At 59.5% G+C, this 25,749-nt stretch overlaps 2 protein-coding genes across 2 annotated transcripts; one reads left to right on the top strand and one right to left on the bottom strand.

The window, feature by feature from the left end:
- Nucleotides 1-76: 76 nt before the first annotated feature.
- Nucleotides 77-10,285, top strand: CEL (carboxyl ester lipase). Its single transcript, XM_034664751.1, is given in 12 exon segments — nucleotides 77-2,157; nucleotides 4,104-4,254; nucleotides 4,346-4,468; nucleotides 4,645-4,842; nucleotides 5,443-5,573; nucleotides 5,735-5,842; nucleotides 5,965-6,082; nucleotides 7,275-7,461; nucleotides 7,583-7,786; nucleotides 8,891-9,088; nucleotides 9,387-10,007; nucleotides 10,009-10,285. Coding segments are annotated over 12 exon segments (2,292 nt in total). The 5' UTR covers nucleotides 77-2,091; the 3' UTR covers nucleotides 10,196-10,285.
- A 6,813-nt stretch (nucleotides 10,286-17,098) lies between these two features.
- RALGDS (ral guanine nucleotide dissociation stimulator) lies at nucleotides 17,099-23,947 on the bottom strand. Its single transcript, XM_034664754.1, has 7 exons — nucleotides 23,817-23,947; nucleotides 23,369-23,490; nucleotides 23,102-23,197; nucleotides 22,677-22,878; nucleotides 22,264-22,506; nucleotides 21,018-21,132; nucleotides 17,099-18,175 (listed from the first exon to the last, which is right to left on the bottom strand). Exons 1-7 carry the CDS (start codon nucleotides 23,895-23,897, stop codon nucleotides 18,000-18,002), a joined length of 1,035 nt encoding a protein of 344 aa, XP_034520645.1. The 5' UTR covers nucleotides 23,898-23,947; the 3' UTR covers nucleotides 17,099-17,999.
- Nucleotides 23,948-25,749: the final 1,802 nt, after the last annotated feature.

Genomic DNA, 25,749 nt, shown 5'->3' on the forward strand with positions numbered 1-25,749 from the left:
CAGCTGGAAGCACCCCACACGCCAGATCCCAGAGGTCCTGCAGCCTCACGCTCATCCCTTACCGCTCTAGATATGTTCTTGAGAAGTTCATGGGCACACAGGCCCTGGTTGCATCTCAGCTCCCTGCTGTGAAACCAGAGACCATGTAGGCATCTGGTGGGACAGAGCCTGCCTTCCCTGGGGAACACTCTCACCCACGCCAGGGGGCAGCCGTGCCACAGTCCTGCAGAGCAGCCTGAGCCAGAGATGAGCCTGGTCACCCCCTTCCTCAGCCGGCAGACTGGGCCACCTAGGGTGACAGGTCCCAGAGTCACATTAATTCTAAAGTCCAATGCCTCAGGCAAGCCCCAGTCTGCCCAGGCCCCTGGGGAACGCCCTCGGGGGACAGATCGGGAGCCCCGGTGGCTCACAGTTGGCCTGAAGTGGCAAGTCTGGCCACCTGTCTTGTAGAGGGGGAGCTGGCCAGGCTGACCGCCCCCGGTGGCCCCGCTCCCTGCTGCTGCGGACCAGGAGGAGTCCCCTCCCCCATATTCAGTATAACTTCCTGTAGAGCAGGTTCTCGGAATTGGAAGAGCTGGACAGAAGGCGTGGGTTAACGAATCCCCGTCCTTGTGCGGGGCGGGGGCCTCAAGCTCTGTCCACCCTACCCTCACTGCCCCGCTGAGGGCGCAGGAGCCCCAGCCCGGCCTGCACAACGCCTTCCCGGTTTCCTCCCTCCCTCCCTCCCACGGCTGCCCACCCCTCCGGCCCCTCCCCCCCCTTTCTCTAGCCTCTCGTCCACTCTCTGTCCCAAAAGATTTGGATCTGGCAGGCAGGCAGGCAGGCTTGGTGGCAGCAGCAGGCACCCCAGTCGCAGGGCTATGGCCTGCGTCTGGGGCGCCCGTCTGCGGGGCTGTTGGCCTGACGGGGCTCCGCTGGTCCCTGGCTCCTGAGTGCGCTCCCTCATTGGAGAGGTTGTGCAGTGGGGCCTCAACATCCTCGGGGACCCAGGGGCAGCCGAACTCTGAGGCCCAGTCTCCGGCCTTGTCCTTGGTGGCCTGCCTTTTCTAATAAGTAACCCCTGGTGGCCAGAGTCCTGCACAGTCACAGGAGAGAGCAGGGGCTCTTTTGCTGTCGTCTCTACTTCTGCGCTCAGTTTTCTCCCTCCCGTTCTCTCTGACTCTGTCTTGGTCTCTGTCCCTTCTGCTGGCTGTCATTTGGTCTCAGTCTCTGCTTGGCTTTGCCCCAGGGTCTTTGTGTGGCCCAGTTATGTGGCCAGAAAGCCTGGCTTTTCCTTTTCCTTAAGGAAGCCCTCGAGGCTGGGCCGGAGCCCCACTTCCCCCTTTCCCTGGTCCACCTGAGCCTCTTGTCTTCCCGTCCCAGGACTTGTACTGCACGTGAGGCCTCCCCCACACCCCGAGGGCAGGATCACCTGTGCGGCTCTGGGTCCCCACACTTGGCTCAGATTGCAGGCCCGGTGGGCCCTCAGTAACAAGGGTCAACAACACTGGCTGACCAGTGGCACCCAGCCATCTGTGTCGCAGAAGTCACATGCCCAGTACCCTACAAGCTCCCTCTGTTGAGCTGGCAGGCGGGCCATGGAGACCAAGCATGCCCATTTCTCTGAGGGCAGAACCAAGTCCTTGGAGATCAGTGAGCCAGAATGCAGGGCACTGTTCACCCAGGCAAGCTGATGACGGCCTGGCGACCTTCTGCCCTGTGCCATCTGCTTCTGCTCCCAGGTAGGCAGTGGCCTGCACAGGTGCACTGTGGCACCAGGGCATCGGGGGCAGCCAGCCCTGGGAAAGACAGCCTGTCCCTGCACCGTGTGTGTGTGTGTGTGTGTGTGTGTGTGTGTGTGTGTGTGTGTGTGTGCCACACACACACGTGTGACCTGCTGTGTGCCCTTGGCCCAGCCTGAGGCTAGTGGAAACAGCAACTGTCTCCTGGCCCCAGGTACACTGCCTGGAGTGTGGCCAGCCTGGAGGAAGGGGCAGAGGTTGGAGGGGGGAAGAGTCTGTGGGCAGCTGCCAACTCGGACTCCTGGCCAGCTCCAACCCCATAAATACCCACGGGCCAGAGGGGAGGGCCACATACAGGCTGGAGCACACCATGGGGCACCTGGGGCTGGTCGTCTTGGGCCTGACCTGCTGCTGGGCAGTAGTGAGCGCAGCAAAGGTAAGCGAGGGCCCAGCAGAGGGGCCCCTCTCTCCTCTCACTAAGCGAGACCTGGAAATGGGACAGGGCACAGCAGAGGGAAGACAAGCAGGGTCACTGGCAGGAAGAGCCAGCCTGAGATAGAGACCCCAACAATGAAAACGGCATTTCCTGGGAATTTCATGCTTCGTGTATATTCTCATTCACACGACCGGCTGCCAGATAAAATACAGGATGCCAAATTAAATCTGAATTTCGTACAAACCACGAAAAGGTTTTGGTGTGGGTATGTTCTATGCAATGTTTGGGATATGCTTTTTAAAAAAAGTCAATTTAAAATTCAAATGTAACTGGGAGTCCTCGGTTTTTCTTTGCTGAGTCTGGGAACCTAACACCTCTCTGGCTCTTTCCTCTCCAGAGATGGTGATGTGGTCCCCTTTGCACAGAAGGGGAGACGGGCCAGGGCAGACAAGCAATTTGCCCAAACTCACACAGCCACCAGTGGCTGAACAGCACTGTGGAACCCGAGTCTGGCTCCCCATGTAGCCTCCATCTCCCAAAAGGGAGGTCCCCACCTGCTTGCTAGAGAGTCAGGAGGCCTCCTGGCTCGTGTATGCTATCAGCCACAGTATGAGGAACAAGGCGGGGAAGGGGCTTCGGCACTGAAACCCCACAGACACGCAGCCCCCACGGCGTCCACCCTCCTCCTGCCACCTCAGGCCCAGCTGCCCTGGGACCTGCCCCCTTGGCCCTGGAGGTTCAGGTGCTAGCGTTGGGCCCCTGCTGCCCCCAAGAGGTCACTCTCTTTGGGGGGCTTCTCTGAGGCCAGAGAGGACCAGAATTAATTCCTGCTGTTCCAGCAGCCAGTGCCCCCCTCCCCCAGGGCCTCAGGCCAGTCTCCGTTCTGAGAGGTGACTTCCCAGTCCCCAGGCACTGACCGGGCCTGCTGCCCCATCCCAGCAGCCGGGAAGCCCGTCAGAAGAGCTGCCTGGAGGCCTGAAACAAGGCTGCTCATCCTGAGAGATGGGGTGGGGGTGGGGGAGCAGACCTGCATCTGCCCTGGCCCAACCCCTGAGGCACCCAGCAGGAGTTACTCTGACCTCCTCTCCGGTTCCAGCCTCCCCACTCCCCTGTTAGCCCAGACCTTACAGGGTGCTGGAACTCCAGCCGGGCCTGGGGGTGCAGGGCTGCCCTTGGGCCCCTGGAGCCTAGCACAGGTGAGAGTCAGGAAGCAGACACCGGCCACGGGACCAGACGGATGGGGAGGCGGCCCTAGGAGGGGACGAGAGCCTGACTCTGCGGTAAGACAGCTGTTTCCCACAGGGTGACTTCAAGCAGGAAAGCTTCAGTTCCCTCCTGGGACAATGGGTAGATGAGCACCAGCCCCCAGGACCCTAGTGGAGGTTGGCCGCATTGGCTGCGTGGGGCCAGCTGAGTGCCAGGGCTGGATACACGGCAGCAGTTCTGATGGCTCGGGGGGCGGGGCTCTCTCCAGCAGTGAGTACAAGCGCTGTGAGGACTTGGCACCAGGCCACCAACTCCAGGCCAGCTGGACACTGGGGGAGGAGGGACACCAGGGAGCCAACAGGCTGTGAGGGAGACATTCCGGCCGCTCAGCTTATAGATGGGAAAACAGCCTCATGGTCACAGCTGGGTGGCTATAGCCGAGATCCAAACCTCTACCCCATTTCTCCGGGCCTACTCGGAAGGCTCCCCGAAGTGGGACCACAGTGGTCAACCCCGCTTCCTCCAGGATTCAGGGAGCAGGACGCTCTTGGGGGCCAGGACCAAGGTGGTAAGCTATTCCTCTAGCAACGTGGGCAAGTGGCAGGGCTCAGGTGCAGACGGGCCCCTCCTTGAAGCTGTCTCTGGGGAGCCTCTGGGCACCCTGGGGCCTGCTCAGGTTGCCCCCCGCCCTCTTCGGGAGACCTGCCTGAGCCCGCCTGAGCCCCGGCCTCCACCCCCAGCTGGGCGCGGTATACACGGAAGGGGGCTTCGTGGAAGGCGTCAACAAGAAGCTCGCCCTCTTCGGCGACTATGTCGACATCTTCAAGGGCATCCCCTTCGCCGCCCCCCCCAAGGCCCTGGAGACCCCTCAGCGGCACCCTGGCTGGCAAGGTGGGAGCGGGCAGGTGCTGGTGAGGCCCCGCGCCTGGGGGTGCTGCGGGGCGCCCGCCACCCTCACGCCGGGCCCGTCGGCCGCCCACAGGAACCCTGAAGGCCAAGGACTTTAAGAAGCGGTGCCTGCAGGCCACCATCACTCAGGACAGCACCTACGGGGTGGAGGACTGCCTCTACCTTAACATCTGGGTCCCTCAGGGCAAGAAGGACGGTAGGTTCGCGCCCCCCACGCTCTGCAGGAGACCCCCAAGCAGCCAGAGGCCCCGGCCCTGCCCCTTGTGTCTGGGGGGGCTCCAGAGCCGAATTTCCCTGAAATCAGCGCAGGGGGCGGGGGGGATGGGGGGGGCGGGCATCTGGGGTCACTGGGCCTGCTCTGCTCTGCCTTAGTGTCCCGGAACCTGCCCGTCATGATCTGGATCTACGGAGGCGCCTTCCTCGTGGGGGCCGGCCACGGGGCCAACTTTCTCAACAACTACCTATATGACGGGGAGGAGATCGCCACGCAGGGCAACGTCATTGTGGTCACCTTCAACTACCGCGTCGGCCCGCTGGGCTTCCTCAGCACTGGGGATGCCAACCTGCCAGGTCCGCCAGGGTCCTGGGCGCCGGGGAGGGGGGGCAAGTGTGCCCAGCCCCGTGAGCGCTGAGCCTGGCGGGGACGCGCCTTCCCATCGTGCGTGAACAGCTCCTGCCCGTCCCCCTGCAAAGGCCCAGAAGGCTATTTGCAGAGCCAGGGAGCTGGAGATGCGCTGTGAGACGCCGGAGCCCCTTGGCAGCTATAGCGAAAGAACAGAGGCTGCCAGCCTGCCAGACAGACACACGGACAGACAGTGGGACCCAGAGGCCCAGGGGAGCAGGTGCAGGGAGCCCCAGGAAAGAGACAGAAGATAAGACATTAAGGCAGCAACACAGGAGCGGCAGGACAGCCGGACAGACAAGGGGGGCTGGGGCAGGGAGGGAGAGGAAAGAGCAGGCGGGCCCTCCTGCTCCCTGCCCCCGCCCCCAGCCTGAGCCCCACACCCGCCCCAGCACCACCCAGCCAGCCTCCAGGGTACCTACCGCTCAGCCGGGGTCTCTGTGCAGTCGAGGGCATTCTCATCCCACCCATGCGCACTGTTGTGGCACCCCCAGCCCCACCCTGGCCAAGGGTCCCTGATGAAGGCTCATCCCCCACCCTGCCCCCAGGTAACTATGGCCTTTGGGATCAGCACATGGCCATCGCTTGGGTGAAGAGGAACATTGCAGCCTTTGGGGGGGACCCCAACAACATCACTCTCTTTGGGGAATCTGCTGGAGGCGCCAGCGTTTCTCTGCAGGTCTGGGGGCCCCAGAGGGGGGACCTGACCCAAGGGTATGGGAGGGAGCCAGTGAGGGCAAGGAGGAGAGGGGCTCGAACAGATGTGTGGGATGTCCTTGGCTGAGCCCAGGGTGGGCAGGTGGGGCGAGGCCTTGGTGACAGAACCTCTGTGTGCTGCAGACCCTTTCTCCCCACAACAAGGGCCTCATCCAGCGAGCCATCAGCCAGAGTGGCGTGGCACTGTGCCCCTGGGCCATCCAGAGAAACCCCCTCTTCTGGGCCAAAAGGGTAAGGAGGAGCTGTGGTGGGCAGGGGAGGGGCCTCCCCCCTCCCCACCCTGTCCTGGACTCCATCACCCTCTGCCCAGAGCACTGGCCTCACCTACCTGCCTACCCCGCCCCTCACTCCAGATCGCCGAGAAAGTGGGCTGCCCCTTGGACGATACCGCCAGGATGGCCAAGTGTCTGAAGGTTACCGACCCCCGTGCCCTGACGCTGGCCTATAAGATGCCCCTGGCAGGCATGGAGTGTGAGTGGAGGCTGCTGGGGGCGCCTGGGGGTTCTTGGTCGGTGGGGGGGCCATGCTCTGGAGAAGAGAGGAATCGCCAGGTCTGAGGCTGGCCCTGCCCCAGACTGCTGGCGTCCCTGGGCAGCTTGCTGACACCCTTGCAGGCCCAGTGACCCCCCTGTAAGGAGGAGGGCCATTCTTTCTTCTTATCCCCCGTGGGTCATGAGCCCTTTGAGAAGCTGATGAATATGTGGGCTCCAGCCCCCGACAAGGCACACATCCGTGGTCATTTGTGCACAATTTTAGGGAGGTTCATGGACCCAAAACCAAGAGCCTTTGTCCTAGACGGTCCTTTGTTCTTCCTGCCACTCATGCATCGGGCACTCACCCACTGAGCACCCGCGGGAGCATCTGGCCCTCCCAGCTCTGCCCCTCTGTACCCCGGAATGCCAGGGGCCTCATCAGCCCAACAGGCTGGGATCCGTTCTTGCTCACCCTTTTGATGCTACGTAAGAGGCCCCATCATTTTCATCTTTACCTGATGCCAGTTAAACCAGAAGTGCTAAAGCCAGGCGGAAGCCGAGCAAACACATGGCCCCAGATGCAAACCAGTCGTTCCCTCTGGCGTGCATGGGAAGAAAACCAGCCGGCCGGGACCTCCGAAAGGCCAGTGTCTCCACCGACCCTGAGCCAGCTCTACGGTCCTTTTGGGGCCAGTTCAGGGGTCTGGAGGGCAATGTGGACCTCACAGTTTCTGGCAAACATGCTGGAACCCAGCCCCGAGAGGGGGTGCCTATTTCTCGGTCGGTCCTCTCAGTTCCTTTCCGGTCTTCCTCCTTCCTGATTCAGGCCCGGTGAGAAGAGAGGCTGGAGGGAGGACAGCCTTGGGCTCCAGACCAGTGGTTCTCAACCTGGACGGTTTTGCTCCAGGGCACGTGTGACAGCGTCCGGGGACAGTTTTGGTTGTCACGACTGCAGAGGGGGAGCCCCAGGTGTCCCGCGGGTTGAGGGATGTGGCTGGACATCCTGCAGGGCGCTGGACTTGAATTAGCCCGCCCGCAATGTCGGCGGTGCTGAGGCCGGGGAAGCCGGGTCTAGATCGGAGGATGCAGGACGTGGGGCTGGAGTTGAGTCCTGCCCCAGAGGCTGAGGGGAAGAGCATGGGTACCAGAGGTGTCAGAGTCTGCCGCTCTCTTCCCCGCCCCCCGCCCAGATCCCATGCTGCACTATCTGGGCTTTCTCCCTGTTGTCGATGGAGACTTCATCCCCGATGACCCCGTCAACCTGTACGCCAATGCGGCCGACATTGACTACCTAGCAGGCTCCAACAACATGGATGGCCACATCTTTGCCAGCATCGACATGCCGGCCATCAACAAGGATAAACAGGAGGTCACAGAGTAAGCAGTGGGTGCAGGGCCCAGGGGGGAGGGGCCGTCCCTGGCCCTCTGCTGGGTGGGGGTGCAGATTCCCTCCCACGGGCACTGGGTGGAGGGTCCAGTGCTGGCACGGTCCCCGCAGAGAGGACTTCTACAAGCTGGTCAGCGGGCTCACCATCGCCAAGGGGCTCAGGGGTGCCAACGCCACCTTTGACATCTACACCGAGTCCTGGGCCCTCGACGCGTCCCAGGAGACCAAGAAGAAGACCGTGGTGGACTTTGAGACAGACATCCTCTTCCTGGTGCCCACCAAGATTGCCGTGGCCCAGCACAGAGCCAATGCCAAGTGAGGACCTGGGCAGGGAGGCTCCCTGGGGAGGCCCACCCACCTGGGATGGTGCACCTGCGCCCTGAGGCCTCTCAGAAGGCTGGCTTGCAGGTGTCTGCGAGGCCTAGGAAAGCCGGGCTCGGGTCCCCACCTGGGCCTGCACCACCTGCTTGCCCAGGCCTGACAAGACCTGAGAGGGCCCCTCCTCACCTCCCAGCCTCAGGCGGCTTTGCCAAACCCTCCCGCGATCCTCTGCCCAGCCCGACACCGTGTGCCTTCCCTCACCCACAGTCCTTCCCACTGGAAAGTTCTCGAGTCGACCTTCCACCCCTCCTGCTGTGCAGAAGGAAAGAATCCTGGGTGATGAGGAGCTCTGTGGTGGGTTTCCACTTGACCAGTTTTCAGAATAACTTCAGCCTGGGACCACACTAAAAACCTCCATATAGGGGCGCCTGGGTGGCACAGCGGTTAAGCATCTGCCTTCGGCTCAGGGCGTGATCCTGGCGTTATGGGATCGAGCCCCACATCAGGCTCCTCCGCTGGGAGCCTGCTTCTTCCTCTCCCACTCCCCCTGCTTGTGTTCCCTCTCTCGCTGGCTTTCTCTATCTCTGTCGAATAAATTAAAAAAAAAAAAACCTCCATATAATAATAGCCAATGAAATTTTTAAAAAAAGGTTAGGAATGCTTGAAAAGTAGGAAGACAATATTACACCTAGAATCTAGAAGGAAATCTCCTCAGGGCCTAAATGTAGCTCTGTCAGTCAAGGCAAAAAGGGGAACATCTGAGGGCATGCATCTTGTCCGATTAAATTGAGCCGCAGATTCACTTGTGGAACACAAAAGTTCTTTCTTGATACTGACCTGAAGGAGGAAGCTGTCCCCGTGTGTTTTGTGGAGGTGAATTACAAACCCACCTGAAACCCTAGAAGCCCCGAGTCCGTGGCTTTGTTCCACGGCTGTCCCGTCCCCAGGTGTCAGGATCCCAGCTTCTTCATGAGTCTGGTGGGGTCTCCCCAGACCTTTCCCTACTCCCCCCATGGCTCCCTCCGGAGCCCATCCCTACACTGGGTGGCCCCAGGTGAGCCCCTGGCCAACCTGGGTGGTCTCCCCTGCCTTCCCCAGGAGTGCCAAAACCTACAGCTACGTGTTCTCCCACCCCTCTCGGATGCCCACCTACCCCAAATGGGTGGGGGCTGACCACGCGGATGACATCCAGTACGTCTTTGGGAAGCCCTTCGCCACCCCCCTGGGCTACCGGACCCAAGACAGGACTGTCTCCAAGGCCATGATTGCCTACTGGACCAACTTTGCCAGAACTGGGTAAGGCAGCCTGAGCCCCGAGCCCCCGACACCTGGCCCCACAGGCCTGGTTCCAGTCCCCATTCCCTCGCTTACACTTAACCTGGCTACCTCTGTCTGTCTGTGAGGATAGGGCTACTGCCTGGGCCCCGAGATCAGACCTCTCGGGGCTCCACGTGCCCATACACCACATTGTGAGGTGCCCTGATGGTAAGGGTCAGTGCAGAGGGCGGAGGACTGTCCAGGCAAGCCAGGGCCCAGGGGGTCTCCAGCCTCCTGTGAGACCCCAGCCCCCACCCAGCCTTTCTCCTCCTTGCAGGGACCCCAACATGGGACATTCGGCTGTGCCCACACTGTGGAATCCCTATACCGTCGAAAATGGCAACTACCTGGAGATCACCAAGAAGATAGATCGCAACTCCATGAAGCAGCACCTGAGGACTAATTATCTGCGCTACTGGACCTTGACCTACGAGGCACTGCCCACAGTGACCGGAAATGGGGCCGCCCCCGTGCCCCCCTCGGGGGATTCTGATGCCGCCCCCGCGCCCCCTTCCGGGGACTCTGATGCCGCTCCCGTGCCCCCCTCGGGGGATTCTGATGCCGCCCCCGCGCCCCCTTCCGGGGACTCTGATGCCGCTCCCGTGCCCCCCTCGGGGGACTCTGATGCCGCCCCCGTGCCCCCCTCTGGGGATTCTGATGCCGCCCCCGCGCCCCCTTCCGGGGACTCCGATGCCGCCCCCGTGCCCCCCTCGGGGGACTCTGATGCCGCCCCCGTGCCCCCCTCTGGGGATTCTGATGCCGCCCCCGCGCCCCCTTCCGGGGACTCTGATGCCGCCCCCGCGCCCCCCTCGGGGGACTCTGATGCCGCCCCCGTGCCCCCCTCTGGGGATTCTGATGCCGCCCCCGTGCCCCCCTCGGGGGACTCCGATGCCGCTCCCGCCCCCCTCGGGGGATTCCGATGCCGCCCCCGCTCCCCCTTCTGGGGACTCCGATGCGGCCCCCGCTCCCCCCTCGGGGGACTCTGATGCCGCCCCAGCCCCTCCCTCCGGGGATTCTGATACCGCCCCTGCGCCCCCCTCAGGGAACTCTGAAGGGGCTCAGATGCCTGCAGTCATCGGCTTCTAATGTCCTCGGCCCCAAGAAGCCATAGGGTGAGACCCAGGGGACCCACCTCCTCTCCAGAGCTCTTCCTGAATAAAGCCTCATCTCTCTCTGTCTGGAGCCTTTCTTTGCTCCCGAGGCCCCAGCTGGAGGAAGCAGGGGTGTCAGTTATGTTGTGGCCCCAGACGCTGGGCCCACCAACTTTCCCCATGGTGTCCATCAGTCTGGACAGCCACCCTCATTCTAGAGAGGAGGAAGCGGGTTTGAAGAAGTGAAGTGTCAGAGAAGGACTGGGCTTCAGGTGCGGGTCCCTCTGCCCTGGGATGCTGGTTCTCAGGGGACAGGACGGTCGGTGGCCACAGGTGAGAGAGGAGCTGGGATCTGTGAGCTGTGCCCCCCCCCCGGATGGTGGATCCCAGCCTCCCCAAGTCCTCTAGGGTGCGGGCAGTGACCTCTGTGTTCTAACTGTCTGAGCACCTGGCCTGGGAGGAGAAATGAACTCTGCTTCCAGCTGGATGCGAGTTGAAGAGAGAACAGAGCATCACCCTGGAAGGTCAGAAGCAAAAGGTGAAGAGGGCTGGGTGTTGGGTGGCTCTGGCAGAGTTGGGGGGGGAGGAGGCGGAGGGCAGAATCAGGGCCATTCCCACATCTGGGAGTCTGGGCATCAGGCATTGAGCCAAGTGCTTAATTAAGCAGCCTGATGTCACCATGCTCACGGGGGGTGGGGTGCGCGCACCGAGAGGGGGTCACATGCCCCAGGTCACGAAACTCCAAAGTTAGTGCTCAAAACGATGTTGGGGGGGGTGTCTTCCCACTCACCCGTTCTTTCAACTCTGTGGGGCGGTGCTGAGGGCTCAAAGGAGAGAAGATTCTGGAGTCCTGAGTGGCTCTGCCCGGTGAGGGTGGTGTTGGGGACAGCAGCACCCAGGAGGCAGCTAGCATACTTTCCCCCTCTAGGGGGAACACTGTGGTCTGGGGAACCAAGTCCTATGGCCCCACGTAGCAGAGCTGCACAGGGGGCAAACCCGTCCCCCCAAGAAGCAGGGTGCACTCGGGCTGGCCTGTGACCACCGTGGCTACCCTGGGCTTCCCGGCTTGGTAGAAGGCTCTCGGCGTGAAGAGGGGATTCCTTGTCACAGACTGGGGGGATGGACCTGGTGGCAGTGTGGGCCTCTCCCGGTGACCGTCTCTGCAAGGATGCAACAGTGTGTCCCTCCTCTGCCACTTTAGTATGGACTCGACTTCTCTGAGTGCTTCTGTCTGCTCTCAGGAGCGTCCGGCACTGCAGGAGAAACCTCTCAGACCCTGGCCCTGGACCGGCCCTGGGATGGGGCATGTCCCTGTTGGGGGAAAGTACAGTCGTGCCTGCCTGTCATTCAGAAAATCACATCCCTGGAGGGCTAGGCCACGTCAGAATGGCTGGGGTATTGGGATCCAGGTGTGTGCCCGGCCCCCGGGCTGCACAGAGAAGGCCTCTCTGGCAGAGGCCAGCCTTGCCGTATGTCTGGGGGACACCTGCCACTGTCGGGTCATCCACAACTCATTGGGCTTTTGCCTTTACGGCCTGTAGCCGGAGGACGAAGGAAAATAGCTGATCCCTGAACAACACGGGGGTTAGGTGTGCCAACCCCCCCAACAGTCAAAAATCCACATAAAACATTTGACCCCCCAAAACTTAACATCTAACAGCCTTACTGTTGACCGGAAGCCTTACAGACAGCATACACGATTAACACGTTTTGTGTATGTATTATAAATTGGTCTTCTTACAATAAGAAAGCAAGGAAAAAGAAAATGTTAAGAAGCTCATAAGGGAGAGAAAATACATTTATAGTCCTGGACTGTATGGAGAAAAAGCTGCGTGAAAGGGACCGGAACAGTTCAAACCTGTGTCCTTTGCTCAAGGTCAACTCTAATTACTGAGGTGCTAGCTGGCGGCTGTCCAGGGTCCTGAAGTCTCCCCTACCAGCCAGAAGTTAACCCTTTATGTTGACCTTTAATGGTGAAGCCCAAGGAGGACACTTGGGGAAGCTGAGGACAGCACCGGTTTACCACCCTGGTGACATACCTCACTACCTCTTTGGTGAGGCTCTGCCCTTGGGCCGGCAGTCTTGGGATTCCTCCTCCTCCCTCCCATGCCTCATCTCTCAACCCTCCCTGCAGGAAAGGTTCGAACCACCCACTTCCTCCACGACATGACCAAATCATAGCTCTGGACAAAGAACACAGCCATCCCAGGGGCTGCAGGCTCTAAGGGCTCTGGCCTAGCTACCTTTTAGGACAAGTCGGTACAACAGGGCTGAGGCCATAAGCTGGTGATTGCCTGATACAGTGGACTTCAGAATCACATGGTCTAGGAATTCATCTTGGCCGGTGAGGGGGAGTGGGGTGGTCTTTCACAGGCAGGCTCAGCATCGTTATCCTCACAAACCAGCACTCAGCTGGGACTCATCAGATTCCAGCCAGGAGGAGTGGCCACCATGTGCCTGGCTGAGAGCGGGGGCTTCTAGCGTGTTTCTGGGCTAAATCAATTATATGTAGAGTTGCAGGGAGGCTGAAAATCCTGGTTCATAGGTAGCAGAAATGCTTATGGAATAAGGCTCAGCTGAAGCCTTAAGGCCGCGTTACAGATCTTTCCCCTGGATTCAAAGCAAGCAGGAGAAGAAAGTCTAAGGACAGAGGCGAGGATGCTGGGAGGATTCTAGTCCGGGTAAATGGACTAGTGCCAAGTCCTGCCCAACCATAGTGCCCTGGCTAATAACCTCCCCCTGGCCTTTTCCCTCCCACGTTGCACGTTTTGATCTGTTTACAATCCCCACCTCCGCCGCTTAATGCTGATGGAATTCAAATTTAATCCTGAAACCTGTAAGTTCCTAATTGCTGGTCAACAGAAACCCCAATAAAACAAGCAGAAAATATTGCCTCTTCCTCCAGAGATTTGAAAGGCAGCCTCCGTGGTGGGTCAGGAAATGGTCCTTGCAAATGTTATTGTTTAAAAACCAACATAAAGCATATATAACATAAAATATGCCAATTTAACCACTGAGAGTACGATCCAGTGACATTAGTGCCGTTCAGACTGTCGTGCAAACATCACCGTATCGAGTTCCAAAACTTTTTCATCACCCCCAACAGAAACTTTGTACCCATTGATCAATAACACCGCGTTCTCCCTTCTCCTCTCCCCCACCCGGTAGTCTCATCTACCTTCTGTCTCAATCAGTTTGCCTGCTCTAGATATTTCTAGGTATATCTGAAGTGGGATCACAGTGTTTTCAAGGTCTGTCTGTTGTGGCATGCATCAGAATTCCATCGCTTTTGACGGCTGAATCGTATTCCAGTGGGTGTCGCTGGCATAGTTATTCATAGCACTTCCTTACAATCCTTTTTGTTTTTGCGCAGTTGGTAGTAATGTTCCCACTTTCACTGCAGATTTTAGTGCCTCTTTTCTTTTTTTTTTTTTCTTGGTCAGTCTCGCTAAAAGGTTTGTCAGCTTTGGCTGTCCTTTTTCTAGTTCCTTCAAGTGTATCAGTAGGTTACTAATTTGAAATCCCTCTTTTTCTGTAACGTAGGCATTGGCAGCTAGAAATTCTGCTGTTAGCACTGCTTCCGCTGTGTCCCCTGACTTATGGTACGTTGTGGTTTTTTTTTCCGCTTGTCTCAAGGCATTTTCTGACATCCCTCGTGATTTCTTCTTTGACCCATGGGTTATTGAAGGGTGCGCTGCTTAATTTCCACGTACTTCTGAGTACCTCAGTGTTCCTTCCACTGTTGCCTTTTGCTTTTATTCCACCTTATTGGAAAAGAGACTTTGTATGATTTCATTCTTTAACATTTATTAGGACTTGTTTTGTGGCCTCACAGATGGCGTGTCCAGGATGATGTTCCATGTGCCCTTGAGAAGCACGTGTGCCCTGCTGGCATTGTGAAGGGTTCTGTATCTGCCTGCTAGGTCTAACAGAGAGTGGTTCAAATCCTCTGTCTGTGGCATCTTCCACCTGAATGTCTCTAGCCATTATTGGAGGTGAGGTAGTCAAGTCTCCAACTCACTTCAGAGATGTCAAGTTTTGCTTTAGGGATGGAGGTTTATAGTTGTTATTTTTCCTTGATGAATGGAAATTTTTATCGGTGTATACTGACCTTCTTTGTCTCTTGTTACCTTTTTGACTTAAAATCAATTTTGTCAGATAATAATATAGCCACCCTAGCTGTTCATTTTTGTGGGATATCTTGTCCCACCCTTTTACTTTTAAATTTTTTGTAGATTTCTTTCAAAGTGAGTCTCTTTGGGGACGCCTAGGTGGCTCAGTCCGTTAAGTGTCTGCCTTCGGCTCAGGTCATGATCCCAGGGTCCTGGGATCGAGCCCAGCATCGGGTTCCCTGCTTGTGGAGAGCCTGCTTCACCCTCTCCTCCCCGTTCGTGCTCTCTCTTGCTATCTCTCTCTCTCTCAAATAAATAAAATCGTAAAAAACAACAACAAAGTGAGTCTCTTTGAACACAGCATATTGCTGGAGTATGTTTCTTAAATCCATTTTGCCAAACTGTTTTTTATGTGGACAGTTTAAACCATTTATATGTAATTACTGATGACTTCCTTCTTCCATTAGCTATTTGTTCTCTGTATGTCCTGTGTGCTTTTTGTTCAATTCCTCCATCACTCCTTTTAAGGATTTAGCTGATTATTTTTACAGTGCACCCTTTTGATTCCTTTCTGCAGTTTTGCATATATTTCTTAAGATTTTCTTATTGGTCACCTTTGGGATTATAATTAACATCTCACACTTAGAGCAACCTAGTTTGAATAATACCAACTTCATTCAGTAGTATACACTCAGCTCGTATAAATTCCCATCCCCACTTTGTGTTGTTACTGTCACAGATCACATCTTCATGTATTCTGTTCCCATTAACACAGATTTACACTGCTTTATAAGTTTGCTTTTTACATTATCCAAAAAAAAAAAAAAAGAGGGAGTTACAAACCTAAGTGATACCATACAGGTTTTCCTAATGATCTGGTACTTACCTTGACTAGTGTTCTTTATTTGTCATATGGCTTTGAGTTACTATCTAGCATTCTTTCATTCAGCCTGAAAATTTCACTTGTAGAATTTCTTTTAGGCAGGTCTACTGATAACAAAATCCCTTAACTTCCTCTATCTGGGAATGTCCTCATTTCCCTTCACCCTGAAAGGATAGTGTGTGGGATATAGAATTCCTTTTCCTTTCAGTACTTTAAATATAAATATGTCATCCCACTACCTTCTGGCCACCATGGTGGCCACATGGTTTCTTTTAATCTTATTGAGGACCCACTGTACGTGACTGCTTCTTTCTTGCTGCTTTCAAGATTTTCTCTTTGTCTTTCAACAATTCGATTACAATGTATCTTGGTGTGGGTGTCTTTGGATTTATCGTGCTTGGAGTCTGTTGAGCTTCTTAATATGTAGATTTATGTATTTCATCAAATCTGGGAAGTTTTCGGCCATCGTTACTTCAGATAATCTCTACTCCTTTCTCTCTTCTTCTGGGACTCTCGGTATGCATATGTGCTTACATTTGATGATGTCACCCGACTCCCGGCCGGGACTGTTCATTTTTCTTCATTCTTTTTCCTCTCTGCTCTTCAGGGAGAATCATGTCAATAGCCTTATCTTCGAAGTCACCGATTCTCTCTTCTGCCTGTGCAACTCTGCCATTGAACCCCTCTGGTGAGTTTTTTCATTTCAATCACTGTACTTTCAGCTCCAGAGTTTCTGTGTGGTTCTTTTTCATAATTTCTCTTCATTAAGTTTCCTATTTGTTCTTACATCATTTTCTTGAGTTCCTTTAGCGATTTTTGCTTTCTGTCTGTGGTCCCCTTTAGCTCACTGAGCATATTTAAGACAGTCGACTTAATGTCTTTGACTAGTAACTTCAATGCCTGGACTTTCTCAGGGAGGTTGTCAAATTCTTTTTTCCTACATACCAGCACTGTTTTCCTATTTCTCTGTATGTGTTGTAATTTGTTGGGAACTGAATATTGAGGATGACAATGTGGTAACTATGGAAACCAGATTGTCCCCCTCCTCCAGGCTTACTTCTGTTGTTCGAGAGCTGCAGTCTTCCGTTTCTATAGTGACTTTTCCAGACTATGTTGTTCCAAGTATTCCTTGTTGCTCAGGGACTGAAGCTTCTGTCCTGCTGCCTTGGTGGTCAGGGTGAGGCCCGGCAGAGATCTCAACTGCTGAGGTCCCACGGCTGTGTTTGTCACCAAGCACTCCCCTGGCCGTTGTGTTGGACGAGGTTCCGGAGTCCCCAGATGGTTCCTTCTGATCACTTCCCCCCCCAGACTAATGGTCTCCAGGGAGAGACTGACCCAGGAGTTCTTATTCCATAATTTTCTCTCACAAACGTTATTTTTAATTTTTAAATATTGTATTTATTTGAGAGAGAGAGAGAGAGCGAGAAAGCACACGGATGGTGGGGAGGGGCAGAGGCGGAGGGAGAAACAGACTCCCCACTGAGCAGGGAGCCTGACACGGGCTTGATCCCAGGACCCTGAGATCATGACCTGAGCTGAAGGCAGACACTTAATCAACTGAGCCCCCCAAATGTTATGTTTAAAGACACCCAAGTTTCAGGGCTTGTTGCTATGCCCTGTGAAAGCACCTCCAACCTCGAATCCCAGGTGTGCTTGGGGGGCTGACCCAGCTCAGTGCCCAGTTTAATGACACTGAGGTGAACATTTGCTCTGTGAAAGATAGGCTTGCATGTTTCCTTAAGTGACCCAGGGAAGGGTGGCCGTCTCTTCTCACTTCTCGCTTCTCCTTACACAAATAAACCGGTAACCATGCAAGATTTCCTTTTTGAACATGGAATGTGAGAGTCTGTGTCTCATTTAAATTAGCATAGGAAGTGAAAGAACCAAACCACAACTCCCAAGCTATAGTAGAAACTGGATTTTAATATAATATTCAAGTCTAGCATTTGCTATTTACAACAAATAAATATTGCCCCTCCCCAACCGGTAAACTTTTTTTGTTTTGTTTTTGCCTTTTATACAAATATTCAACACCCCTCCCCTTTCCCCCAATTCTCCTTTCCCACTAACCCCCGTCTCGCGTGGTCTCGTGAAGCCCAGGGCGCAGTGGTGAATGGCACTTGCAGTGTCATGAGAGTCCATGGCAATGGGACTCGGCTGAGACCGTCCTCACTCACCGGCTGAAGAGTGTGATCTGTGAAAAGGGTCCCCTTCCTCCTCTCCTGGGGGAGGGTTGGGTGGGGGTGGGTGAGACTCCCTCGCTCTATTGGCCCTGACGGTGGAATCTTTGGTGCAGCCTGGGAAAGGCTAGCATGGTGGAAAGAGGGCCCGGGACCCGAGAAGGGCACGGGCCGGTGCCCGTGGGCACGAGGAGAGAAGTGCAGTGGTCAGACCCAGTGGATGAGTGGGTGCCCTGGGGTGCCCGTGGGCACAGATGGCAGTGACCCCCACCTGAGTAGGTGTGAGGGAAGCCCGCAGAGGGCAGAGCCCGGCAGCATGCAGGGCTCCCTGCCCATCGGCAGTGCTCCTTGGCAAAAGTCAGCTAGTCCTCTGGTTCGAGAGAGCAGAAGGCACCTAAGGCAGCGAGTGGTCCACGGGAGGCCAGGTCAGCCTAGCAAACAGTAGGCGTCAATCCCGGCAGCAGGAAAGGTTCAGGGTGAAGCTGGAGTCTGGGGGTGGCCTGAGCTGGCAGGTCAGGCAGAAGGCGCCTGCCTGGCCCGGGCCACTGGAGTCTCTAAGTGCTTAGTCACCCAGCCAGCCAGCCCCTGACAGCGGTCCTGTGGCCGGCCAGCACTAGGGACTAATCAGAAGATGCCCTTGGCAATCTTGAGTCCCTTCTGCTTCATGCGAGGAAGAGTTGAGCTGGCGCCGTGCCTGACCTTTGCCCCCTTTGTGAAGGTCCTTTTCTTTAGGACAAAGTCATAGTTGGCGGTGGAGTTCATGGCATAAAACACGTTGGCGTTGTCAGGGATCTTCAGCTCTGGGGGGAGAGGGTGGAGGGAGAGTCAGTGATGCTTGCAAAGGGGGCCCCACAGAACACCCATCTCTTGAGGGCCCCGCTAGGGCAGGCCTGAGCCAAAGACCTGAGACCCCCAATCCAACCTCAGGAATTCTGATGACCCCTCTGAATGACGCCTGCCGAGGGGACTGCTGGGCACTCAGGAAATCCAGTGACTCTTGTTTAAAAAGGGACTCTGACTCCACAAGTCCCCACCTCGGTCTGGAGTTGGCAAAGGGCCATCCATCTCACCCCCTGCTGCCTTTACTGACCACGCTCTCGAGCCGGAAGCAGCTTTCTAGAATCCAGAACACCTCCCCTAAGCCCTGCCCTACTCAGGACCAAGGTTGGGGGCCTAGCAAAGGGTGGGCCTTGCCCCCGGTCCTCTGTGCCAGGGCCCAGGAGGCCTCCATGCCCCCTGTGTGGCTCCTCCTCTCCCGTCTGCTGTGGACGGGAGCCTGCTACAGCCTAGACCCACTGAGCTCTTGCCCCTGCCTCACCTTCCCTACCCTGCCCTGGGCCTCAGTCCTCCCGTCCTGGGGGTTGCACCTGCCCTGTTCCCCCCTGCCCCCCACCAAAATGGTGCGAGAAGGTGAGAGGTTCAGAGACAACTTTGGGGGGTGCTGGGGGTCACTATACGTTGTCTGGGCTCACGGCTGGCAGCTCAGGGCAAAGAAAAGAGCACGTGCCTCCAGATGCACGTGTGCATTAACCCCTGCTTGTTACCTCCCTTGTGGGGATGAGGAAGGCGGGACGGTGGAAGGGCCGAGCTCGAGCTTTCCGACCCCGTCATCCTGCTCCAAGTCCGTGCTGCCTCTGGGGTCCGTCGCTTTCCTGGCTCTCACCCACTGCACTGGGCCCTCAGAGCCCGTGCTTAATGTCTGCTGTGGTCTGAATGTTCGTGTCCCCCCAGACTTGTGTGGGAATTCGCACGCCCAAAGTGATGGAGCCTTCGGGCCATGAAAAGGTCGTGGGAGTGGAGCCTCAGGAATGGGACTGACGCCTGATAAAAGGGGTCCCCCACCAAGAGGCCCCTCGCCCGTCTGCCACGTGAGGCCACAAGGAGAAGGCGTCTGTCTGCCCCCCGGATGACGGCCCTCGCCAGAACCTGACCATGCCAGCACCCTCCTTGTGCACTTGCAGCCCCACCACTGTGGGGCAGAAGTCTTGGGAGTTGACCAGCCCCCCAGCCTATGGTAGGTTGTCAGGCAGCCCCAGCGGACGGAAACAATGTCACATGCGCGTGGGTTTTAACATAGTTGAGGCTCAGGTCCGTGGCAGGCAAGATTCTTTCTGAAGCACACATTTCCCATCCCAGCCAGGGTGCTCCTGTGAATGGCCCATGGGCTTGGCCATCTGTCTGCCTGGCCCAGAAGAAAAGCCTTTTCTCTTCACTCCTTGGTGCTGTTAGCTTTGAACTAAGTCTCCCACAGCCTGTTCACATCCAGCCAAGGGCATGCACACGCCAGGGGCCAGTGAGGAGGCTGTCCCGGGGCAGGGCAGCACCCACACAAGGCTGCCCGCCCCCACCATGGCAGCTTGTGCTCTGGGCATGCCCGTGGGCTGTGGGCCTGGGGCTGGGGCTGTGGGCCTGGGGCTGGGGCGCGGACCTGGGGCTGGGGCACGGACCTGGGGCTGGGGCACGGACCTGGGGCTGGGGCATGGGCCTGGGGCTGGAGCATGGGCCTGGGGCTGGAGCTGGGCTGTGGGCCATGGGCCTGGGGCTGCGGCATGGGCCTGAGGCTCGGGCATGGGCTGTGGGCCTGGGCTTGGGGCTGGGGCATGGGCCTGGGGCTGGGCCGTGGGCCTGGGCCCCTGGGCTGTGGGCCTGGGGCTGCGGTATGGGCCTGAGGCTGGAGCATGGGCTGTGGGCCTGGGGTTGGGGCTGCGACATTGGCCTGGGGCTGGGCTGTGGGCCTGAGTCTGGGCTGTGGGCCTGGGGCTGGAGCTGGGCCTGGGGCTGGGGCTGTGGGCCTGGGGCTGGGGCTGGGCTGTGGGCCTGGGCCTGGGCTGTGGGCCTGGGTCTGGAGCTGGGCTGTGGGCCTGGGCCTGGGGCTGGGCTGTGGGCCTGGGTCTGGGGCTGGGCTGTGGGCCTGGGTCTGGGCTGTGGGCCTGGGTCTGGAGCTGGGCTGTGGGCCTGGGCCTGGGGCTGGGCTGTGGGCCTGGGTCTGGGCTGTGGGCTGGGGGCCTGGGCCTGGGCTGTGGGCCTGGGCCTGGGGCTGGGCTGTGGGCCTGGGTCTGGGCTGTGGGCCTGGGCCTGGGCCTGGGGCTGGAGCTGTGGCGTGGGCCTGAGTCTGGGCTGTGGGCCTAGGGCTGGAGCTGGGCTGTGGGCCTGGGGCTGGCCTGAGGGTCTGGGCCTGGGGCTGGGGCATGGTGTTGAGTCCCCACAGCCCGCCCACCTGGCCCCCGACTTACTCCGATCGTCGGAAATAACCTGCACCAGCTCGTAGTCGTCCGGCTCATCCTCGTCCAGGTTGTGTTTGTCCATGGCCTTGCGGATCACGGCCGGAGCCTTATCTTGGCTGGTTATGGAGCTGGGCTGTGGGCCTGGGTCTGGGCTGTGGGCCTGGGTCTGGAGCTGGGCTGTGGGCCTGGGCCTGGAGCTGGGCTGTGGGCCTGGGCCTGGGTCTGGGCTGTGGGCCTGGGTCTGGGCTGTGGGCCTGGGCCTGGGCCTGGGGCTGGAGCTGTGGCGTGGGCCTGAGTCTGGGCTGTGGGCCTAGGGCTGGAGCTGGGCTGTGGGCCTGGGGCTGGCCTGAGGGTCTGGGCCTGGGGCTGGGGCATGGTGTTGAGTCCCCACAGCCCGCCCACCTGGCCCCCGACTTACTCCGATCGTCGGAAATAACCTGCACCAGCTCGTAGTCGTCCGGCTCATCCTCGTCCAGGTTGTGTTTGTCCATGGCCTTGCGGATCACGGCCGGAGCCTTATCTTGGCTGGTTACCTAGATCGGGAGGGGGCAGACTGTCAGGGCGAGGGGCCTGAAGCAGCCCCCTCGGAGTGCAGCCCCAGGGACCGTTGGAGCGGCCTGGCCCTGCATACAAAGGCCCAGCTTCTGGCTGAAGCTGGGTCCATGGGGGCCTCTCCCCCTCGTCCTGCCCTGGGAGGCCTCCATGCAGGGATGGGGGGCTTGTCCCAACTGTTCCTGCCCCCCAATCTCCTACAAGCCTGCTACCTCCTCCCATGCCACCTTGGAACCCTGCCTGCGCCTGGGGGCCGCTCCCCTCGAGCCCGCCCCTGCAGGACAATGGGATCAATGAACCCAGGGAAAAGACAGCGTCTAGTCCCAGCCCTGGAGTCAAGAGAGGAGCTGGCCAGATGCCCAGGGGCTGCCTCTGTGCCAGGCCTGCACTGGCTAGAGGCTGCCGTGGTGGTCAGCACAGGCCAACCCATCCTGTCTCGACCCCAAAGGCCAGCGTGCAGACAGGCCTTGGACATGGAGTCATACAGCCGACTGTTAACGACAGTTGGGCTAGGTCCTGGTGGGCAGGAAGCTCAGCACAGGGTGGCTGTGTCATGGGGCACCTGACCCAGTGTGAGCGGATGGGGGGCCTTCGCGGAGTGCACATGGCTGCTCTGTGGTGAGTTCTGGAACGTGAGAAGAGTCGCTCTCCCCCCTCCCCAACCGAACACACACAGTGCCTGGAGACAAAGCCCCCTGGCTTGATAAGCCCTGCACGACATTCACGGTCTGACGCCGCCGGCGACCCCCATGGCCACCAGCCTGGCCTGGTCACGGCCTCCTCACCAGCCTCCTTGCACTTCCTGGCCCCAGCCCACCCCCACAGAGAAGCCCAAAGTCCCCGCTGCCCACCCTCTGCTCCAGCCACCTGGAGCTTCTGTCTTCCTCCGAGGAGATCCACACCCAAGCCCTGGGCCCTCGACCTCGGGCCTCCTGTTGCCCTTCCAACCCCCGGGCCTCCCTGCCTCCCCGTGTCCCCTCAGGCGCCTTCTCCGTGAGGCTCTCCCTGGACCTCGCTCTCTAGGGAAGCGTCTCGATTGTCCCCGCGGACTGTCTGTCCTTCCCGCACCCCGGCAGGTTAGGCGGTGCGCGGCGGGCGCCGGACGGGCTCACCAGGATGCTCTTGTACATGTTGCCGTTGTCCACGTCCAGGCTGACGCGGATGATGCAGCGGTCGCCCACCTGCTGGTTGTAGAGCGGCAGCGAGGCGCCGCAGCCGCAGCCCCCGGACACGGAGCGCTTGTGCGCACGCGCAGCGGCCACGGGCGTGGTGCAGGCGGAGGAGGAGGACGTGCTGCTGGAGGCCGAGCTGATGCCTGACGTCTCCGGGGACGACTGGGAGGTCGACTCCCAGAACTGCGGGGATGGCACGATCAGCAGGAGCCACGGACCATGCAGGGCGCCCGGGCCAGTGCCCCGCACCGGGGCCTCCGGGGAGCTCCGGGTAGGAGCTGGGGCGTCCCGGCCCCTTGCAGGGAGGGCGGGGTGGGAACCTGGGCCCCAGGGAGAAGGGGTGGAGCAGTCACCTTTTTTTCCTGACCATCGGGGGACTCCGGGACAAAGCTCATGTTGATCTCCTCCACGTCGGAGCTTGAGGAGCCGGCGGAGTGGACGCTGAGGGCGTCGGCAAGGTCCCCGCTGCTGAGGTAGGGGCCGCACCTGAGCTGGTCACAGGACTTGGAGTGCGAGCTGCCGCTGGTACTGAGCTCCGTGCTGGGGGCCTGGCGGCTGCAAGGAAGGGTCCGCTCGGCTGGGGGCCTCCCCAGGGACACAGCCCGCCCTGCCCCCTCCGCTCCACGTTCCAGGCTCTGTGCCAAGTGCTCGGTCCATCACCAGCCCCACATCTGTCCCACATTTTGTCGAGTTAGGGTCACCCTATTTCACAGGGGCACGCTCAGCCCGAGGCGCCCCCAAGCCCGCAGGGAGCCCTTCCCGCAGCCCTGGCACTCACTCGCTCCAGCGCTTGACGATGGCCGCGTTCTTCTTGGCCTTGAGCGTGTTGCTGGCCGACTCGGAGGGCGGCTCCAGCTCACAGGACAGGCTGTAGCTACAGGACACAGGTGCAGCTGTGAGGCCACGGGGAGGCACACCCAGGCCTCCCTCCCGCAACCTGCTGGCAGCGGAGGTCCGGACGCCCAGAGCCAGTCCAGTGCCGGCCGAGCTCGCACAGCACAGCCCGCCGCAGCCGCAGCCGCGCCCAGCTCCTGCGCAGGCGCACCTCTCCGCCTCGCTGAGCCGCTCCATGGCCCGGAACCAGGCCCCGAAGTGCTCCTCGGGCACGATGCTGTAGTTGTTACAGGCTGACTGTAGCAGCTTGATCTGGGCGATCACTTCGAATTCCTGGGGCCAGAGGGAAGGGCAGGTCGGGCCTGGCACGGATGGGGTGCTGGGCGTGGCCTGGGGCCCAGGGTCTCTGGGGCCCCCCTACTCTCTACTCCTGCCCAGGCCCACCCTGTTCTCGGAGCTGGGTCCAGACAGCCCCTCCCAGGAAGCTGTCCCTGATTCTGGCCTCCTGCGCCCCCCCCTCCAGTGGGAGAGGTCCCCACTCCTCTGTGGATCTGACTCTCCCCAGGAATATAACAGGAAGCTGATGCAGCCAAGTGTTGTACCAGGGCGGGTCTCTGATTTCCACACCCCGCCAACATGTATGGGCTGCAGCGGCTCACCTTCCTCCTCTTCTCGAAGTTGATCAGTCTCCCCTGGAAGGCAAACAGCCGGCGACCATCAGAAAGTGTCCCCTTGCCCATGACCGCCCCTCAGCCTCTCTCAGGCTGCCCTCCCGAGAGCAAACACCAGGGGCCAGGTGGGCGCATGCACTGGGGCTTGGGGTGGGTCCTAGGATCTGGGGGTGGGGCAGTGGGGGGTGGGCAGAGCCTCAAGGAACTTCTTGCCCCACCGTGGGCACCCCGTGCCTGACCTTGGAGGGCCAGCCCCTCTCCGCCCATGGCCACTGCTTGAGGGAGGGCTGCGTGCCCCTGGGCCAAACCCTCCTGCAGCTCCAGGCCTCACCAGCTGGGTGCCTAGCTCTTTACTCACTGGTGAGATGGGCAGGTGCCCTGGCCCCCGGGGATGGCNCTCCGGGTAGGAGCTGGGGCGTCCCGGCCCCTTGCAGGGAGGGCGGGGTGGGAACCTGGGCCCCAGGGAGAAGGGGTGGAGCAGTCACCTTTTTTTCCTGACCATCGGGGGACTCCGGGACAAAGCTCATGTTGATCTCCTCCACGTCGGAGCTTGAGGAGCCGGCGGAGTGGACGCTGAGGGCGTCGGCAAGGTCCCCGCTGCTGAGGTAGGGGCCGCACCTGAGCTGGTCACAGGACTTGGAGTGCGAGCTGCCGCTGGTACTGAGCTCCGTGCTGGGGGCCTGGCGGCTGCAAGGAAGGGTCCGCTCGGCTGGGGGCCTCCCCAGGGACACAGCCCGCCCTGCCCCCTCCGCTCCACGTTCCAGGCTCTGTGCCAAGTGCTCGGTCCATCACCATCCCCACATCTGTCCCACATTTGTCGAGTTAGGGTCACCCTATTTCACAGGGGCACGATCAGCCTGAGGCGCCCCAAGCCCGCAGGGGAGCCCTTCCCGCGGCCCTGGCACTCACTCGCTCCAGCGCTTGACGATGGCCGCGTTCTTCTTGGCCTTGAGCGTGTTGCTGGCCGACTCGGAGGGCGGCTCCAGCTCACAGGACAGGCTGCAGCTACAGGACAGAGGTGCAGCTGTGAGGCCACGGGGAGGCACACCCAGGCCTCCCTCCCGCAACCTGCCGGCAGCGGAGGTCCGGACGCCCAGAGCCAGTCCAGTGCCGGCCGAGCTCGCACAGCACAGCCCGCCGCAGCCGCCGCCGCGCCCAGCTCCTGCGCAGGCGCACCTCTCCGCCTCGCTGAGCCGCTCCATGGCCCGGAACCAGGCCCCGAAGTGCTCCTCGGGCACGATGCTGTAGTTGTTACAGGCTGACGGTAGCAGCTTGATCTGGGCGATCACTTCGAATTCCTGGGGCCAGAGGGAAGGGCAGGTCGGGGCTGGCACGGATGGGGTGCTGGGCGTGGCCTGGGGCCCAGGGTCTCTGGGGCCCCCCTACTCTCTACTCCTGCCCAGGCCCACCCTGTTCTCGGAGCTGGGTCCAGACAGCCCCTCCCAGGAAGCTGTCCCTGATTCTGGCCTCCTGCGCCCCCCCCTCCAGTGGGAGAGGTCCCCACTCCTCTGTGGATCTGACTCTCCCCAGGAATATAACAGGAAGCTGATGCAGCCAAGTGTTGTACCAGGGCGGGTCTCTGATTTCCACACCCCGCCAACATGTATGGGCTGCAGCGGCTCACCTTCCTCCTCTTCTCGAAGTTGATCAGTCTCCCCTGGAAGGCAAACAGCCGGCGACCATCAGAAAGTGTCCCCTTGCCCATGACCGCCCCTCAGCCTCTCTCAGGCTGCCCTCCTGAGAGCAAACACCAGGGGCCAGGTGGGCGCACGCACCGGGGCTTGGGGTGCGTCCTAGGATCTGGGGGCAGCGCGGTGGGGGGTGGGCAGAGCCTCAAGGAACTTCTTGCCCCACCTTGGGCACCCCTGCCTGACCTTGGAGGGCCAGCCCCTCTCCGCCTGTGGCCACTGCTTGAGGGAGG

This window comes from Ailuropoda melanoleuca, chromosome 7, assembly GCF_002007445.2.
Source record: "Ailuropoda melanoleuca isolate Jingjing chromosome 7, ASM200744v2, whole genome shotgun sequence".
NCBI classification, from domain to species: Eukaryota; Metazoa; Chordata; class Mammalia; order Carnivora; family Ursidae; genus Ailuropoda; species Ailuropoda melanoleuca.